The sequence below is a fragment of the Calonectris borealis genome, chromosome Z (assembly GCF_964195595.1).
Source record: "Calonectris borealis chromosome Z, bCalBor7.hap1.2, whole genome shotgun sequence".
Classification (NCBI taxonomy): Eukaryota; Metazoa; Chordata; class Aves; order Procellariiformes; family Procellariidae; genus Calonectris; species Calonectris borealis.
This window is the reverse complement of record NC_134352.1, coordinates 45,155,110-45,172,944: the sequence shown is the minus strand read 5'-3', so window position 1 is coordinate 45,172,944 and position 17,835 is coordinate 45,155,110. Positions and strand designations below refer to the sequence as shown.

Here is a 17,835-nt window from a genome sequence, read left to right as displayed (position 1 = left end):
AATTGCTCTAATTCATAAGTAGGAGTACTAATACAAAATACTAGTACAAAATGAGGATCTAATGAGTGTTAAAGGAATACAGTGCAGTGCCTGAGTTTTTACTCTTACTGCTTCACCTGTCCTAGAATCCTGTGTTTGGAAATGGAAGTAGCAATGGTGACATTTCTCAAAGTGTTTTTTTCTAACTTTAGAGGGGGGCCAGCGGATAGTACTGAAGAATTACCAGTGAAGATTCAGGTACTCTCTGTCTCATATGATGGTTTATTTAGTAGATGAATGCCTGAAAAAAGATGGAAGTGTTCTCAACAGAATCTTACTATCTAACAGTTAAGACTGGAACATACTTTTAAAGTTTCTTTCTCATATAAGTGCAAAATGATAGTTTACGTCAGCATTTGGTTGAAACTTCTTTGATACTTAGTTTATTCCTATTACTGTATCACTACCTTTTGGTTTCTTAGCCTTACGAGCAAGCACGGTTTGAGCATGGGGCACAATCCCTCCAGAGGCCGTAAGGAGAATTAACAGCATTTTTCTCTGAAAGGTTCTGCTCCCCCCTTCCTCTCTTTTCTCCTTTTGCTTTTGGACTACATACTTGTGTTTGAACCCATCTGTGAACTGCTGTCGTAAACACACCAGCAGGGGAAGAAAAAATCGCCTCTTTCTTCCTTCCCCTTCGCATTTCATTTCCATGTTCCCCCTGCCCCCCCACCAGAGTAAAGCTGGAGAAGTGTGTTAGTGTGTATTAATGAATTAAACTGGCTCACAGACGGGTCTGGTGGTTGCTGAAGCCAGCACGCTGACCCCTGCTCTGGCGCAGGCTTCCCACGGGCTGTAGTCCTTCGGGAAAACCTGCTCCGGCACAGGCTGCTGATGGGCCGCAGCTCCTTCAGCCCACCCCTTTGCTCTGGCATGGGGTCTTCCCTGGGCTGGAGCGTGGGTATCAGCTCCACCATGGAGCACCTCCTCCTCCTCCGAGCCTGGTGTTCCCTCTGCTCCTTCTCACTCTTTTTGTTCCCTCCTCTTCTGCCTGTCTGACATTTTTCACCCGTTCCTAAATACACTTCCCCTGAGGCGCCGCCATCTCAGCTGCGGGGCTCAGCCGTGCGCTGCGGCGGGTCGGCTGGAGCCGGCTGGAACCGGCTGTGCCCGGCACGGGGCAGCCCTGGCCTCTCTGCCCAGGGGCCGCCCTGCAGCCCCTGCTACCAAATCCTTGCCACATGTACCCAATTTATGCACGCATATGTTTTTTTTTTTTTTAATATTGCTATATGCAAATTTATTTCAAAATTGCATAGCTGGACGATGTATATGCACTGTAAGGGACTCTGGGAAACGACTGCATTTAAATGAAGCTTTTGATACTATTTAATCTTTGATTTTTATTGCACAGTGTAATGCTGTGAGTGGGTGTGTTTTTCTTTTCTGATGTAATTAGACAGGTATTCCTGTGAAAGTGACAGTAGAAAGCACTTCTACATCTGAAACCGAAGACACAGAAGATTTAGATGATGTTATCCATCATCCTGATTTGGCAAAATCATTAGATAAGATTAATGTAACAAAGTATCAACAATTACAGGTAAGAAGCATGTTCTGTGCCTTAAACTCCATAAAGGCAAATTATATCAATTAAACCATGTTTTATTCGGAAAATTATGGTTAAGCTAATAACCAGTCACAGAGCAGGACTTTGAATAACTTCTAATTATCTTGCATTATGTCACACAGGCTTCCGTTTCAAAAGATGTGTGTCAGATATGTGCTGGATTTCCAATCTCTGAATAGTTGTCATGAAGATGTGTACGCTATAAACATATTGTCAAATCAGGGCCGTAACAAGGAAGAACTTCACTTCACTTAATACACACAGCTGCAATATGCGTAATTTCTCAGTTCCAGTCTTGAATCATGTTTCACAAATCTTTTGATCAGTGTTATTGCCTGTAGTATTTCTTTCCAAGTCTTTCCTTTATAAATGTAATTTAATGTTATTTCTAAGAGCTAAAATATTGTAATGATTGCTGTGTAAAAATAATTTAAAAAACCCCTGAAAGTGTGTTAAAGCTCCATTTTATAACTGAGCTTGGTAACAAACTTTTTTCATTTGCTTTTTATTATTCCCTCTACTTCTCTGATAATTCTAAAAAACTAGAAGTAGTGAGGCTGACTATTGCTGCAAATGTCTTGATAGGGAATGTTCTTATAAAAGGAAGGGAAGACAAAGGGTGTGTTTCAGTGGCTCAGTAACACTACTGAGGTAATCTAGTACTATTATAAAGTAACATCCTCATGCTGAATAACTGGGTTGTTTCTGAAGTGTTAGGATTTGAATTTTGTTCGGAGAATCTGCATTGCCTCCAAATGAATACTGCTGAAAAGACAACCAGTCTGGTTTTAGTGGTGGTTGTCATAGAGCACCACACTGGGTGAATGAACTGTTAATGTGGATAAATATTAAGACCATATAGCTGTCTTTATATGCAAAGGTCCAAGTGAATATATAAGCAAAGTGAAGTTGCAACTTGTTGCAGATCTGTATGTAATGGGAGAGTTAGGGTGGCTTAGAGTTACTGTGGAAGGCAAAAGGACTGTACAAATACTGCATAAATAACTACCTGCCTTTTTTTTCAGCTGATGTATACCTTTTCTTTAGGCCTACCCTTTTTCTCTCTAGAACTTTTGTTCAGGAAGATTTTCAAGGTTTTCACATGTTGCTGGGACTTAAAGTTGTATAGCGGCTTTCTTCTCTGTAGGTGATTTCATATTACTGCAATATGTTGACATTGTGCTGTGCAGTGGCTTCACCACTCTTCAACAAGAGCATTGTGTCTGGAATCGTGGAATTCCATGTCATGTGCATATTGTGCCAAAAACTTCTATGCAGCAAGCAAGGTGCTTTCAGGAAACACTTGATGTATTTATTCTTGGTGTTTGGAGAGGGAGGAATATTACTTTCAGGGCACTTTGCAAAGGCAGAAGTGTTTTGTGCTTTAGGGAAGGATTGTCGTATCGACCTATGTTGTCAGTGTTACCTGTAGTATTATGTATAGAGCAACTGTAAGGAAGGGATAATTTGTGATTAATTTGAGCTTCCTGGGAGGTAAAAGTACAAATTTTAGGAACTTACCCCAAAATTGGTTCTAAGTTTCCTGTGTTTGTAAAGGTCCAGATTTTCCTGATTTTCTGAATTTGAAAACCAAAATACTTTTTTAGGCCACGGTTGCATATCTGACAGCAGTGTTCAAGCAGTCTTGAATGGTTTCTGTGCCTCACCCATCCTTTTTGTTTCGGTGATGCAAAGCACAGTTTCACGTTATGGCAGAACTGAACTAACAACTTGTCACCATTGAATTGTGAGCTCTATTTCCCCTCCCTCCCATACTGCTTTCCCATTTCTTGCTTCAGTCTTTTTCTCTTGTGTCTTTTTTCATGTTTATCTGATCATAAGGCAAGTTGATTCAACTTGCTGATGCGGAGAAAACTCACGTAGTTCAACAAGGAAAAGTGCAAAGTCCTGCACCTGAGGAAGAACAACCCCATGCACCAATATATGCTAAGGCAGACCATCTGTAAAGCAGCATTGAAGAAAAGGCCCTGGGGGTCATGGTGGACACCAAGTTGAACACGAGCCATCACTGTGCCCTTATGGCAAAGAAGGTGAATGGCATCCTGGGCTACATTAAGAGGAATGTTACCAGCAGGCTGAGGGAGGTGATCCTTCCCCTGTATTCGGCACTGGTGAGGCTACACCTGGAGTGCTGTGTCCAGTTCTGGGCTCTCCAGTACAAGAGAGACATGGGCATACTGGAGAGAGTCCAACGAAGCGCCACAAGGATGGTTAAGGGACTGGAGCATCTCTCCTATGAGAGAGGCTGAGAGAGCTGGGACTGTTCAGCCTGGAGAAGAAAAGGCTCGGGGGGGATCATGTTAACGTATATAAATACCTGAAGGGAGGGTGCAAAGAGCCAGGCTTTTTCCAGTGGTGCCCAGCAGGCGCAAACTGAAACACAGGAGGTTACCTCTGAACATCAGGAAACACTTTTAGTGTGAGAGTGACTGAGCACTGGCACAGGTTGCCCAGGGAGGTTGTGGAGTCCCTCCTCAGAGATACTAAACATCTAGACATGGTCTTGGGCAGCTTGTTCTAGGTAGCCCTGCTTGAGCAGTGGGTTGGACCAGATGACCTCCAGAGGTCCCTTCCAACCTCAACCAGTCTGTGATTCTGTGATACCTTTCTGGGTTAGTTTTCAGCCATCTTAAAATGACTCACATTGGCTTATGTGATTGGGTGCGTTCCAGTGGCAAGTGGGAGAAGTCTATGGCTGATAATGTGAGAGGGGAAGTGGAGGACCCTTTTTATCTGCGTTAATTGGGCTTAGGTACTGTCATTAAACAGCTCTCACTGCAGGGCTGCTTGAGTGGGGAGCTGACTTGAGGAACTGATCTAGCTGAAAAGTAATCCAGCGTATTTGGCTGTGGCAGGCCTTGGCACAGCCTTTCAGTAAAGTGGGACAACCAGCTGTGCTAGAACAATGACGGGATTGCAGAGTGGGAATAAACAGTAAGAGGCAGAAACTGCTTAAACTGCCTCTGTGCCAAAAAAGCTCGCCAAACATCCCTTGATGTGGCTAAATGACCAGACTTTCACTTTAGTATGCAAGTCCTTGAGAACTTTTCTGCATCCTTCTGCTCAAAAAGGGGTTTTAAGCATACTACTTAGTGAAACATTAGTTGTGTTTTCATTTTTAAAAAAAATCCCTTGGCTAACAAAAAGCTTGATTTCTGCTTAAATGAAAAATAAGAACTGATAAATATTCTTTCTTTCCACTAGAGGGAATGTGAAATGTCAGAATTGCCTCACATGAAGAATGTAATTAAGGAAACTCCCACATTTTGAAATTTTAACTAAGAGTATACATGGTGAACTTCACTCTTAATATAGTTAGCAGGGTAACTCTTTCCACACATTAATACTGTGTGAATTACATAGAAGTAGAGATTGCACTATAACTTTTTTAAAAATAAGGACAACAATGTAATCAAGTAGATAAACATGGCTAATTAGTTACTAAATTTTTTAAATATTTTTAGTTTTTAACCTTCAGTTTTATACCTCTGCCTAGTGTTGAGTAGTCATATTGCATACAGTAATTCTGAGGGCTTGGATGTATATTTAGCGTGCTCTGATGTATTTTAACAAATTTTTTCTTTACAAAGACTAGAGGATTGTGTAAGCTAGTGAATTTCTCAAAAGCAAATCAAAGAATAAAGCGTACATATACTAGTAATTTAATGGTGACAAATATGTTTGCACAGGTGCAAGGCATCTTCCTTTAAATGCAGACTTCTGATACTGCTTATGAGGAGATGTAGCTGCAGTGTTTGTCAATTTTTTTTGTGAAGTCATCCCATAACCATCAAATATTGTGTACATGTACAGTGTCATAAATCAAGTTTAAACAAAACTACAAAACCTCCAAATTCCTATTTAAAAAATCTTGATAATTTAACTATGTTCTAAGTCTTTGCCCTTTGAAAATACAAACCAGCAATCTGAAGAAAAAAATCAGTGCTGCCACCTTTAGAATTGTCTAAAATCTGTCCACAACAAAAATACTATAGAACTAAGGTTTCTGAAGTAGGGTTGCTTGCTAAAAAAACCTACACCCTAGAAACTTTAAAATGTGTATATACATATGCGTACACACTATAAATGGAATTGTAAGATTTCTGCAAGTCTGTGGTACTTGTGACTGATCTTCAAAGCTAGGTTACAGGATTCCAGCTTACATGTCAAGGTGTGAATGTAGAACATTATGGTTGCTACTTTCTGTGCTGTGCTTCTGTATCTATAAAAGGATTTCTAGCTCCTATTATTTCCACGTGTTCTGAGGTAGATTGCAGTAAGACTGTGGTATTTGTTGAGGTTTCACCTTAGAGATTTCCCCCCCCACCCTATGCCTGGAGGCGATTTTGTTACATCATGGCAGATAGATATTGTTAAATCTCTTCCCAAATACTGTCTGAAATGTGGTTTTCCTGTACCTTCTGACCTCTGAGAGTCTTTCTTGTGTGTTCAGATGATAAAGATATGACTAGTTTTCTAGTTCCAGGGTTAGCTTTGTTGATGCTAGTCTAGGGATCTTAGGAGTGCGCTTCACTGGACAGTAGTGACAGGCCCGGAATCTTCAATCTCAGTGGTTGTCACTGGGAGGGCTGTATCTAGGATATTTTAGAACCTCCACCTTTGAATCGGATGCAAAAGTCTCTTGCATCATACAAGACCTGTGAGGACCCCTTTGCATTTGTAGAAGGATTATTTTTACTATGCATTTCTGTTGCACACCAGTCTTCTCAGTTGATTGCTTGTATGAAGTGCAGTAATATGTTCTTGAATAAGCTTTTGATAGTAAACAAAGGATTTCAGTACTATTTAGATCTTTGCTCCTCTGTAGAACTGATTGATAAGGTGTGTACAAAAAGCAGTGTCCTATATTACATATATATGCCTGTATGCAAGGTGTATAGAGAAAAGAAGCAGCTTTGTATACTGTTAATTCATATAGGTTACCCTCTGAAAAATAGAGCAGCTTGATAATTTTAATAGTTTTCACCTTTGGAACCAGAAGACTGTGTTAAGGCATGCAAGAACAAAAAATTCCTGTTTGTTCTTCGACTTCAGATGCTGTAATTAAAGATCATAATGCTCTGCTATGATACGAGAAAACGTGGCGATTGCTTATCAAATCCTGACTACTGTCCACTGAAACTGAGAGATTCACTACTTGGGACTAAAAGTTAAAATACAAGTGTAGGCATCTCATGAATAAAACTAGAATATATTTGTTAGATGTTTGGGTTTGTTTTTGTTGTTGTTAATTCAACACTAAGTTGCTTAACTCACTCAAACAACATAGGATTGTGAAAAACTTATTTATTCTGCTGAAGAACTAAATAAAACCAATTGAAAAGAGTACAGTTCTTACAGTTCAGAATTTTGTATTCCTACTGCTGTAATAAGGAATAAAATACTGGATGAAGAGTACATTCTGAAAATCTAGGTATGGCTACTAAGGATTTTCTTTATAGCCTAATTTGGACTTTTGATGAGTAGATGTATTTAGTTAAAAATGAGGTTTGAAAAGGCAAAGGGGAAGAAGAGGAAGTAGAGAAGAACATATATTCCTGATGGTAATGTCATAGGCTCAAGAGACTTGTGCTATAATCTCGTGTTATCTATTGCCATATTGCAAATCTGTTAAATGAATCACACTTACTTCCACTTTCCTGTGTTAATTTTTTGCATCCTAGAGTTATGTGCTGGTAGACCTCTGTCATGTATTTTTGTAGAAGATATGTTATTGCTTGGAATGCCGTGTGCTAGTTGTTAATTGGACACGTTGAGGTTTTGCATAGTATTGCATGTTGATCTGACATTTTGAGATAAATTTCATGATAGTTTATCTGTGTTATGATAGTTGGAGCTGGAGGAATGCATGGAAAAATTAAAGGAAGAACAAAGAGCCAGAATAAAGGCTGAGGAACGGATAATGGAGGTAATGATACTTAACTGTTAATCATCTTTACTTTTAAAGGAGGCACCAATCAAACTATCCCCTTGCTTAATTAGGAGTAATTATGAATGACCTCTAATGTGGTAGCTTCCAGAGTTTCAGTTCAAAGTCACGTGGATCATTTACTAGCCTAAGGGCAATGACGAAATCTGCATTTAGTAATGTGTGTTTGTTCTCTTGATCCTATTCCAGAGCCTTGAACTCCGGGTCAAGCTACTCTTTCAATGTGTTTCATTCATTCGGTGTATTACTTATGATCTGGGGCATCCTGACGTTTGTTTTTCTTGAGAAAGTGATTAAATCTGTTTGCAATTTGCAGCAGATGGATAGTTCTTTGAGGTCTCCTACCTTCTTTATCATGACATGCGCTGCAAAGCTGTTTGTTGCAAATGTTGTTTAATTTGGCTTATTCTGTCCCTTTGATTTTTAAGTTTTGTTTCTGCAGGCAATAAAAATGTTGGATGGTTTTCTGCATAGCACATTGGCCATAGTCGTTAGTTGTTGTGAAGCGCAGTTTCGCATTATGACAGAACTGAACTAACAACTTGTCACAGTTAAATGATGAGGTCTATTTCCCCTCTGTCCATTGTTGCTGACCTAAAAAGATCATTTTGCATCAATAAGCAGAATTTCTTGTAATAGAGCTAAGTGTAAGATAGTGTAGATGAACGGATTTGATTCTTAGATGTGATCTGGAGTGGAATGAAAGTGGTGGTGCGCTTTGTAACTTGAGCAAGAAGTGGTATCCCGCAGTACAGGGAGCAGATACCACAAAGGACTCTGCACTCTACAAGGTTCATTGTAGTCCTCCGGTGCAGCCATCCCCATCCTCCTGTAATGTGAAGTGCACCAGTGGGCTCTGCTGGATATCTGTTTTTTGGATACTTAAATGCTTTTTAGGCTAAATACTCACTGCAACAAATCTTTCTCTGTCATGCTAGACTGCTTGGACCTAGCACCTTGTCTCAGAAGAAGGGATAAACTAAGTAGCAGTAACCTCTAAAATTGTTTGGTTTAGCTAGTTTAACAGCTTAACAGCTACAGTGCACTACACAGATCTATAATTTTTTGTCCTCTTACAAAAGATGAAAGAAGGAAAGCCTGTGGTAGCAGTGATTGCATAGCTGTAATCTTAAATGAGTGTCTGAGTTAATGTTTCCCTCAAACACAAACCCCTGTATATCCTACAGTTATCATTCAACTGTCAGTTTGTCATTGATTTGATTAATGTTCAATATGAAGAAAAATTGGATCATCTTAAACTTCCAATTTTGGGATGCACAGTGGAGGGGAGAGATACAGTAGTATGCCTTTCCTCTGATACAAAGGGGTGAATATAAGGAGAGCACTGACCTTCATTTAGGTTTTTTTATTAGTAAAATAAAGTCTTTGGTGTTAATGTGTCATATAATACATGCAAAAAACCATGATATGAAAGCTAATTTTTTTGCTTGGATTTGCTCTGCAACATTCTGTACATACTTAAGACAGGGCTGAGCCAGCAGTTTTCTGTGCCTGCAGCAATTTCACTATGGTAGCATAGAATTGCAGCTGTGGATAAACAAACCTGCACAGAGCTCAGTGTAACAGTGCCCTGAACATTTCTGGTAGAGGAAGCTCTATATCAGTTACGTCAGTTACTTTGGGTATTTCTCTCTGTGATAGTGCTCTATAGGCTTGCAAAGGTGGGGTTGGGTTTTTGGGATTTTTTTTTTTTTAACTGACAATGATAGAAATTACTTTACCTTTTTTCTTTTCTTTTTTCCTCCCTCCCTCATAGCTGGAAATTGAAAATGCAAGATTAAGGAATCTAAATATCTCCCTATCTGAGGTTCTTCACGCACAGTCAGTAACCAACATGATTTTGGAAGATGAAGGTGTTCTAGGCAGCATTGAGAATTCTTTCCAAAAGTTCCATGCCTTTTTAGACCTCCTTAAAGACGCTGGGTAAGTTGTCACTTTACTTAAGTCTTACTGTTTCTGCTGAGATCTCTTTTCAAAATTATCCTCCCAATGAAGTATGCTGCCTCGTTCCCTCAGATCTCTAGGACTGTACTCACAAGGAGCAAAGGAAGAAAAATTAACTGTATCTACCTACTGTTTAGTCTCTTCTCAGTGGGAAAAACGTGATCCAAGCACTGTCCAGCTGAATTAATGTTATCTGTCCCTGGGAAAGGCTTTAGAGAAGCCCATTCCAAAAGAAGAAAGCTTCTATTAAAGCATGTTTCCAAGTCTTTATTGAATCACCTGTGGCTCTTAGCATTCCCATAATATGAAAGGCTCAAAATGCAGTTGAACTGGCTTCAGAAAGTGTCCTGTTGCCTTGGGCCCCCTTTTACTAATTGAAGTACAGAAATCTAGATGGATGAATCTGGCCTCTGTACTTAAATTCTGGATGACTTATTAGTACTTGAAATATTTTAGAGAGTGCTGATTAAAGTTTGTTTTAAGGCTTTACCACTGTACCTGCAGTTTCTCAGAGGATGGTTCATCCTTCCCATTTGTCAAAGAATTTCAGCTTAAGTTCTCAAACCTGTTTTGTAAAGCTTAGGTAGCCAGGCATGGCAATCTCGTCCAGGAGAATGAAGGAATGATGAAGATACATTGTAGTCTACTCTGCATGTTCAGAGAAGACCACTGAAGATTTTATTTGCCCTCCCTGCCTCCTGCTTCCATCCACCTCCAAATTGTAATAATGTAACTTAAGCCTGTGTTCTAATTTTGTGCCAATCAACTGGTAGAGTGCCATTACTTTAAGAATGAATTTCAAACTTTGGAGGAGGGAAAAAATGCTCTCTCACTACATAAAAAATAAATTTTTCATCTGTTCATGATAATAGGGATCTGCTCTGAAAGTTACAGAATCCCAATCACAAAGACTGCTTTTCTCAATAAGCTCTAATGCTGTGCTACCAATTGATGGTTGCAACTTCTCACTTTTCACTGTGGCTTAAAACACCCAAGTAGTAGGTTTGGCCAACTTGTAAGCTGGCAGGTGAAACAACATGACTGTATTTGTGAAGCATGTAATTGGATTTGGCTGTTAGAGATTATGCTAGTTTGGGAGATGTGCACCAATCTTCTGCTTGAATAATCTTTGTTCTGCCTGACAGGGAATCTGCTTGTCAGCATCCTGCTCTGAGATCAATGCTAACTCGGAGAACTTCATTCTTAGCCTCATTACTTCCTCACTTAGCCTCAGTGAGGAAGACTGACAGTTTTGAACCTGCAGGCTAATTTGTGCGCAGATAGAAAAATAGCTTCAGCTACTTGTTTTCATCTTTATTAAGCTATTTTCGGCTTCTCAGAAAATAATGGAAAAACTATCTTCAAAGCTTCAAACAGATTCTGTTTCTTCTGGTTTTGAATGTTTAGATCTTTCACAGGGTAAGAATTTTTTGTGTTATTTTCTGTTAAACTTTATTTTACAGACTTGGACAACTTGCTGTATTAGCTGGTATAGACCAGTCAGATTTTGGTCTTTTGGGGCATCCACAAATGAATTCTACTCTCAGTAAGCCTGCTAACATACTAAAGGAGAAGTCTTTTGAAGAAGAAAGACAAGAACATACCCAGAATAGTAAAGTAAGTCTATAGAGGGAATGCTAGTGGCAATGTACTTGATACTATTTAATGTACTTTTCAGCTGTTATCCCCCTCTGACTGAAAGTAATGATTACCATATCCATGAAGTTATTATTGCAATCTTTTCCTATAGCTGTATTTATACAGATCATAACAAGTCAATGATTAATGTAAGCTTTTTAAGTGATTACTATTTGGAACACAAACCATAGTATTTTGTAATGTTCTAAAGAAAGTGTTGGTGGTAATTATATTGTTTCTTATTCTGAAATACGAAGTTCCAATAGTGGTATGCATCCATTAAAAACGGAAAATACCACAACTAGGTTTTTTAGAAACATTTGATAGCAATATATAGTGGTTTTAAAAAACTTAGTTTGATAATAGAGGGTAGTGCAATATGCCTATTGAAAAGCAGGAATTTTCTTAAGTTATTGCAGTGTATGTGTCCAGTCCTGTTAGATTTCTGTGTGGGCCATGCCATGAATTTCAGGCAACTACAAATTTGCAATGTTAACAACAAAACGGTTTTGGTTTCTACTCTGAAGTCGATAAATAGAAAACCTTCTGAATTTTTCAAGGAAGGTACTAAAGTTCCCTTAAAAAAAAAAAAAAAAAAAAAAAAGACCAGCTTTAAGTTTTTAAGGCAATTAAAAATTAAGATATGGGCAGTGTACAACCTTGTCCAAGTTGGATAAAACTGTCATGCTAAGAATCATTCTACATTCCAGTATGTTTCTTATACCCAATGTCTTCCTTACTAAGTGTTCCAAATTCCACGAGAACAGCATGAGCTTACATGATGGTAAAACGTGTTGGGTTTTTTAATGGTGTGCAAAATAATTTCCAGTTTTGCAGTTTGAATCTGCTAAAATTATTGAAAGTAATAGAGTAAGTCTAATTATAGGTTCTTTGACATTTGTTATAGTTTGGCTTGCCACAGTGTTTTCAGATGTTGGACTCTTCTGCACTGTGACATTAACTTGTTAATGCAGTTTGTTTGAATCATTGTTCTTCTAGTTCATCTACATTTAGAAGCCTGAGCTTAAAGTGTTTTTAAGTATACATGGCAAAGAATGATTACAAAAAGCTTCAACTAACACTTAACACTACTTTCATATTTATCTCCTAGTATTGGTTAGTTCAGATTCTTGTAGCAGCTAGGAATTGTGGGATAGACTATAGGGATCATGCTACACTGAACTGTGAGCAAACAATGAATTGTGGGTATTTCAGAATGATAGACATGATTAGGCTTTGGCTGCTTGGTATCACTGACACATTTCTGTAGTATAAAGTTCAAGCTAGTTGTGAAACTGTAATATGCTTTATCTGTGTCATTATCATCCTAGCAATCTTCTGAAACTTGCTTGCTTTGAAAGGTAATAAAGGTTGTGTGATTGCTATTATCTCTGAATCTTTTCTATATTATGTAAAGACTTTATTTTGCTTTGCAGATTTTAGTAGATGGCAGTTGCAATACTGTTTTTTTTTTCTCTAGTTGCATCAATATCTTAATTGGAATCTCTTATTTCAGAACAGAGCTGGGGACATCCAAGTTTCTCTTCCTGGCACGTTTCAATCCCAGATGGTTGTGAATAATGCCTTCTCTGCTCTTAGAGAAATACAAGAACTTCAGACTGCTGGGCAGCAATACCAGCCAGGTTCATGGAAGGAAAATGAAGCTCAAACAATAAACCAAAATAAAGAGGATAAGCCTCGAAATAGTACTCCAACATTCTCTGAGAGGAGAGTCAAACAAAATGAACACGCAAAGGGACATCACTCAGCCAGGCAATTGGTTACCAGTCTGCATTCATTTTCTGATTCCAGTGTACATATTAAAAGTAATGGTAGCAGAATATCCAGTGGCGCTTCTGGTGAAAAAAGCAAAAATTGTTCCTCAAAGAAATACATCCCTAGAGCAAATGAAACAGCAATTCCAAATGATGGAGCTAGAGGAGACCAAAGTAGACTGCAGACAGTAAACCGCTCTGGAACGGATACTGTAGGATCTGGCTCTGAAATACAAGAAAGTATCCAAAGTGTTACCAGCATTTGAAATGGTTCTAAAATGTTTGAACTGTTCCTTACACTTGCAAGACTAAAAATAAATTTTGTATGCCTCAGTATAGTTTGTGAATTTTTTGTAAAGTAATGTAGACTTTGTAAACTTTTAAAGCATTGCATGCTGTTTAGTATTCCTGTTTCATGTTTGCATCACTTGTCACTAGGTTTTTCTTTTTGGAAAAATGTGATGCACTGGTAGAATGGGACCCTTCAGTTTGTACTACATACAAAGGATTCCTGGCGTATGGATTTTATTGTGTATCACAGATCTTGTTTTGAGCTAATAAAATTGATTTAAGTACAAATTTTGCTTTTCATTTATTTCCACTGTATTGCAATGGAAGTGGAAAAATGGTTTTAAGAGCAAACATTAATTTACGCCTAACAGTGTGTGGGTATGACATTCCCAAAGGCAGTGAAAGTTTCAGACTTGAAAATGAGCCCAGAAAGATCTCTAAAAGAAATACTTAAATACAGCCATTCTTCCTTATTGCTATGACTGCAGATCATAGAATAATACACATTAGAAGAAAGCTCTAGGGGATGTTTAGTCCAACTCAGTTAGATTGCTCTCAGGACCTAGAGAAATATGAGAACATGAAACTGAAAGAGTATCTTCGTTTTAAAACTCCTGGGGTTTGACCCCCATCTTCTTGTTCTTGTCCTTTTGCACAGGCAGCCAATTTGCAGCTTCGGAACTATGGTACAGAGTAACATAGATTTTGATTTGCCTAATGTGGCACAGACAATCATACTGTTTTGCACCAGGAATAGTAAGAAGATGCATTTCAGTATGGCCCTGAAAAATAAAGCAGTATCTTTCTTCATATTTGTACACCTGCCTGAGTGCCCTGAGAAGGCAATCAGGCAAGAGCCTTATACAGTAATTATGTAATTATTAGTTTCCTTCAGTAACTATTGTTTTGTATATAAATGGGAGTTCTGTAAAATTAAACATGAGCAAGGGTTGTAGTGATGAGGAAGATGTTAAACATTTAAGCAAATTTTAGGAAAAGTGGTTTTAGGCAACATAAAATTTGCATTTGGAAGAATGAAACAACCTAAACTTTTACTTTAGGGTTTAAGCCTAGGTCATTTGGTTCAACAATGGGAGTAAATTGTGCTTTTGAATGAACCAGTCAACTTCATTTTCTTAAAATGACTTCTATTACTTTTTTCACATGCACATGCTTGTGTCAGTCCTGATTTAAAAGGAATTTCTGAAATTGCAGTAGCAAACTCTGGGAGATTGGGTAGTAGAGTCTGACATACAATGCTTATCTTTACGAGAAGTTCAAATACTGAAAACATCACATTGTGCAGTGGTTATGAAAAGCTGCCTTTTTAAAAAACATAAAATTTAAATATTTTGCCTTTATTTCATTATTTAGAGTGTTAGCTGAGATTTTGAATGGTCATAATATTTAACCTGTTTGATACGGACTTTTTTCTTCTTGGCAATGTGATTTCCATTTGCAGAGTGAAGGGGACAGAGGGTGATGGAGCAACAGAAGGTATTTTTCACATACAGGAATTAGGCAAGATGATTTGGGTTGAACTGGGGGGGGAAAAATACTGTGTAGCTTTCTTTTTACTCTGTCATGTGTCGTGAGAGTACTGGAACATAGAAGATCTGTAGAAATTCCTGACTCCCAATTGCTTGACAATTATGGAGAAACTCATGAATCCTCAAATGGAAATTTTCTACTGAGCAAATAGCACAAGATTACCTTAGCTATTGCAATATTGCACAAGTAATTGCACAATGAAAGTACATTATTTATACAGACTTTGTCACTTCAGAATAATAGCAGGTAGTATATTAATCTATGCGATTTTTTAGCTATTCTCCCAAACATTTGAGTTCTGTTGCTTCAGTCATGATTCTTTGCTTGTGATTTTGATTTGATTGAACAATTACAGGCAATCGGTTTCTTCAGCATTAAAATGCTACGTGTTCCCTTTTTAAAACTAAACTCTAAAGCTAATCACTGTGAAATGGTGGATAAAATTATAAATTCACAAGTGTTTGGATTTGTGAGATTAGGAATTGTGAATCTGTTATTTGTCCCTAAAAATACCATAAAGAACTTAAAACAGTTTATGTATTGTATGCCTATAAGCAGGTGGCATAAATACACTTTATGTTAAACACTACTAGTATTTGCTTTTGAAACATGAATTATGTCACAAATCATCATTTAACATAAAATTGAGCAGGCAGTATATAACTCAGATGGGCATATTTTTTTCAGTGGGATTAGTATTTAACCATTATTTTTCAAAATCTGAAACATGAAGGATTCTCCATCTCATCATTGGTGCTGTTGTGTAGCACACTTACTGTGAGAATCTGGAGTGTGTACTTCATATATAGTTGAATGTTGGATCTGAAGTCAGTAGAGATAATGGATGTAAGTTACCTGCGGGAGAAGTATTTTTTAAGACTATCACGAATATTTCAGAAGTGTCAAAGTTTTTACTAATGATTTAAAAATGCATTTCCAAAAAATATTTTGTATATGTAAATAAAAATCATTTTGTACATATAAACATATTTAAGAACAGAGTATTTTAATAAAAAGTAAGAAAAAAGATTTTTGTGTGTATATATACATACATTTTAAATGATTATGAAACCATTTTGCCCTGAGTTTGGATATAAACTGTTTCAACCTCTTGGTATTAGTTAATGTTTTATGTATTAGTCTATGTTCTTGTTTGACATAAAGACCTGAAATCAATAGGCCAGCTATTTGCTAAAGAACATGTTACTGTTTACTTATAAAACTCAAGCATAGTTTCTCTCTTCATTGGGGCTTCCCAATAATTACTTTTCACACTTCATAATTGCAGTATTTGGAGCGAGATCTCTGAAAAACAAAATAACCCCAAACCCTTGTCTGAACTAGCTGCATCTTGTTTTAAGTCCCACCAAAATTTGCTGGTCTCACTGGTTTGCTGGACCAGACATCCCATCTGCCTCCTGAAACAGCTGCCAGGTTGCTCTGTAGTCAACATTATTTGTCTTCTAATAATGACGTCAGGATGTCTGTTATTGTACCAGACAGAGAACTCGTGTGTGCTTGCTCTCCTTGAGTGAGCTGATTCTTTTCCAGCAGTGGACGATGAAGGTTTTTCTGCCCAGCACAACACGAGGTCACGATGAATCCTACAAAGTTCACTGAAAACTGAGAAACTTGATTTAAATATTAGACTTTCTCTGATTTTGTTTTGTTTTGTTTTGTTTTTCCAGTTACGCACCATCGTAAACACAGCTCTCTCTGCTTTTGTATTAATGATGCAAATTCACATTCGTCTGCAGGGATTTGTGGCATTTGAAGGGCCAGGTTCTCTGTGAAATGCTGGAAGCCAGAAGCATTCCTGGAAGTCATGGTTTTGAAAGCTTGTATTTTATATTGGGTGACTATGAATATTGATGCGATGAACTTACGGTTTTTGATGCAATAAAAATATGAAATCATAATTGCTGGTAGCGAAATACTAAAATAGGAGAAATCTCAATTCAATAGAAATGACACTCTCACGTAGCCTTTACCATTCCTTTTCATTCTCTCCAATTGTAAAAGCATAATAATTCCTTGCATGTAGCAAAAATGGACTATTCTGTGTCCAGGAAACTTTCTGGTTTACACATCCTTATCAATTTTATTTACTCCCCATCAATGCACAATGTGAAGTAGATTCTAAAGCTTCTAAAGCTCTGGGTGGCATGGCTTCCAGCACAGTTGTCCTCTGATCTCACGGGAGCTGCTTTTTTTGACCCTTCTGGTCAGGATGGGACTTTCCTGAACTGAAAAACTACAATACCTGATATTTACTCCCTGTGCTCTGAGCCGATACCAGCACCAGCTTGCCTAGTTTCTATTTTTGTGCTCTAGCTCTTTCTGCCAGAGGTGCGAACCACACTTTTAATTCCAAAGTTTTAACTTACCTTGTGGTTTGTGCCACACAGTTAGGACTCGAGACTGATCCTGTTCGGATGTCGAAGCACTTCCCGTAGTAATGGCCAGGCTTCCCGACCTGAACCACCAACCTAAACTATTTCTGACTGCTTCCACTATCCCTTCCTACCTAGGATACCTCTACCCCAACAGGCTGGAGTTCGAAGCTGCCTCTCCGGGCAGACGTGGGTAGTCTGGGTTTAATATTGGGAAAAGCCCGTATGAGGAGCCCGTATCTCTTAAGCCTTGAGACTCTAGTAAAAATAATTATATTGTAGTCACATCTATGTTGTTACTGAATGTTTCAGTTGAGGCTTCTGTTTAATTAGAACTAATTTTAGTAATTAGAAGTAATGTAGTTGTTCTGGGTGTTGTGGTCTGAGACATACTTTAAAAAATACCTTGGTGTTTTAAAAATACCTTGGTGTTTCGAAGAGGATGTATCCAGCTTGTAATGTCTGTGAAGTTTGCTATTCTCTCTTTAGAACTGAGGAGGGTTCTAGTGTCTGAAAGCGAGTTCGGTGGGTTTTTCTTAAGCTTATAGCCATTACTGAATGAAGGTTATCTTTGCTCTAAAACCACTGTCTCTGTTCACAATCTTTTAAACAAAATATCTTGCATAAGATGAAAATCTGTTA

The 17,835-nt window shown here is 38.0% G+C and overlaps 1 protein-coding gene across 1 annotated transcript in view; it reads left to right on the top strand.

The window, feature by feature from the left end:
• CEP78 (centrosomal protein 78) overlaps positions 1–13,534 on the top strand; it is a 28,754-nt gene extending 15,220 nt beyond the window's left edge. The window contains exons 11-16 of the mRNA XM_075136296.1: positions 192–237; positions 1,439–1,582; positions 7,482–7,559; positions 9,358–9,524; positions 11,009–11,162; positions 12,700–13,534. Coding sequence (XP_074992397.1) covers positions 192–237; positions 1,439–1,582; positions 7,482–7,559; positions 9,358–9,524; positions 11,009–11,162; positions 12,700–13,224 — 1,114 coding nt within the window. The 3' untranslated portion in view covers positions 13,225–13,534. The remainder of the gene's footprint in view (positions 1–191; positions 238–1,438; positions 1,583–7,481; positions 7,560–9,357; positions 9,525–11,008; positions 11,163–12,699) is intronic.
• Positions 13,535–17,835: the final 4,301 nt, after the last annotated feature.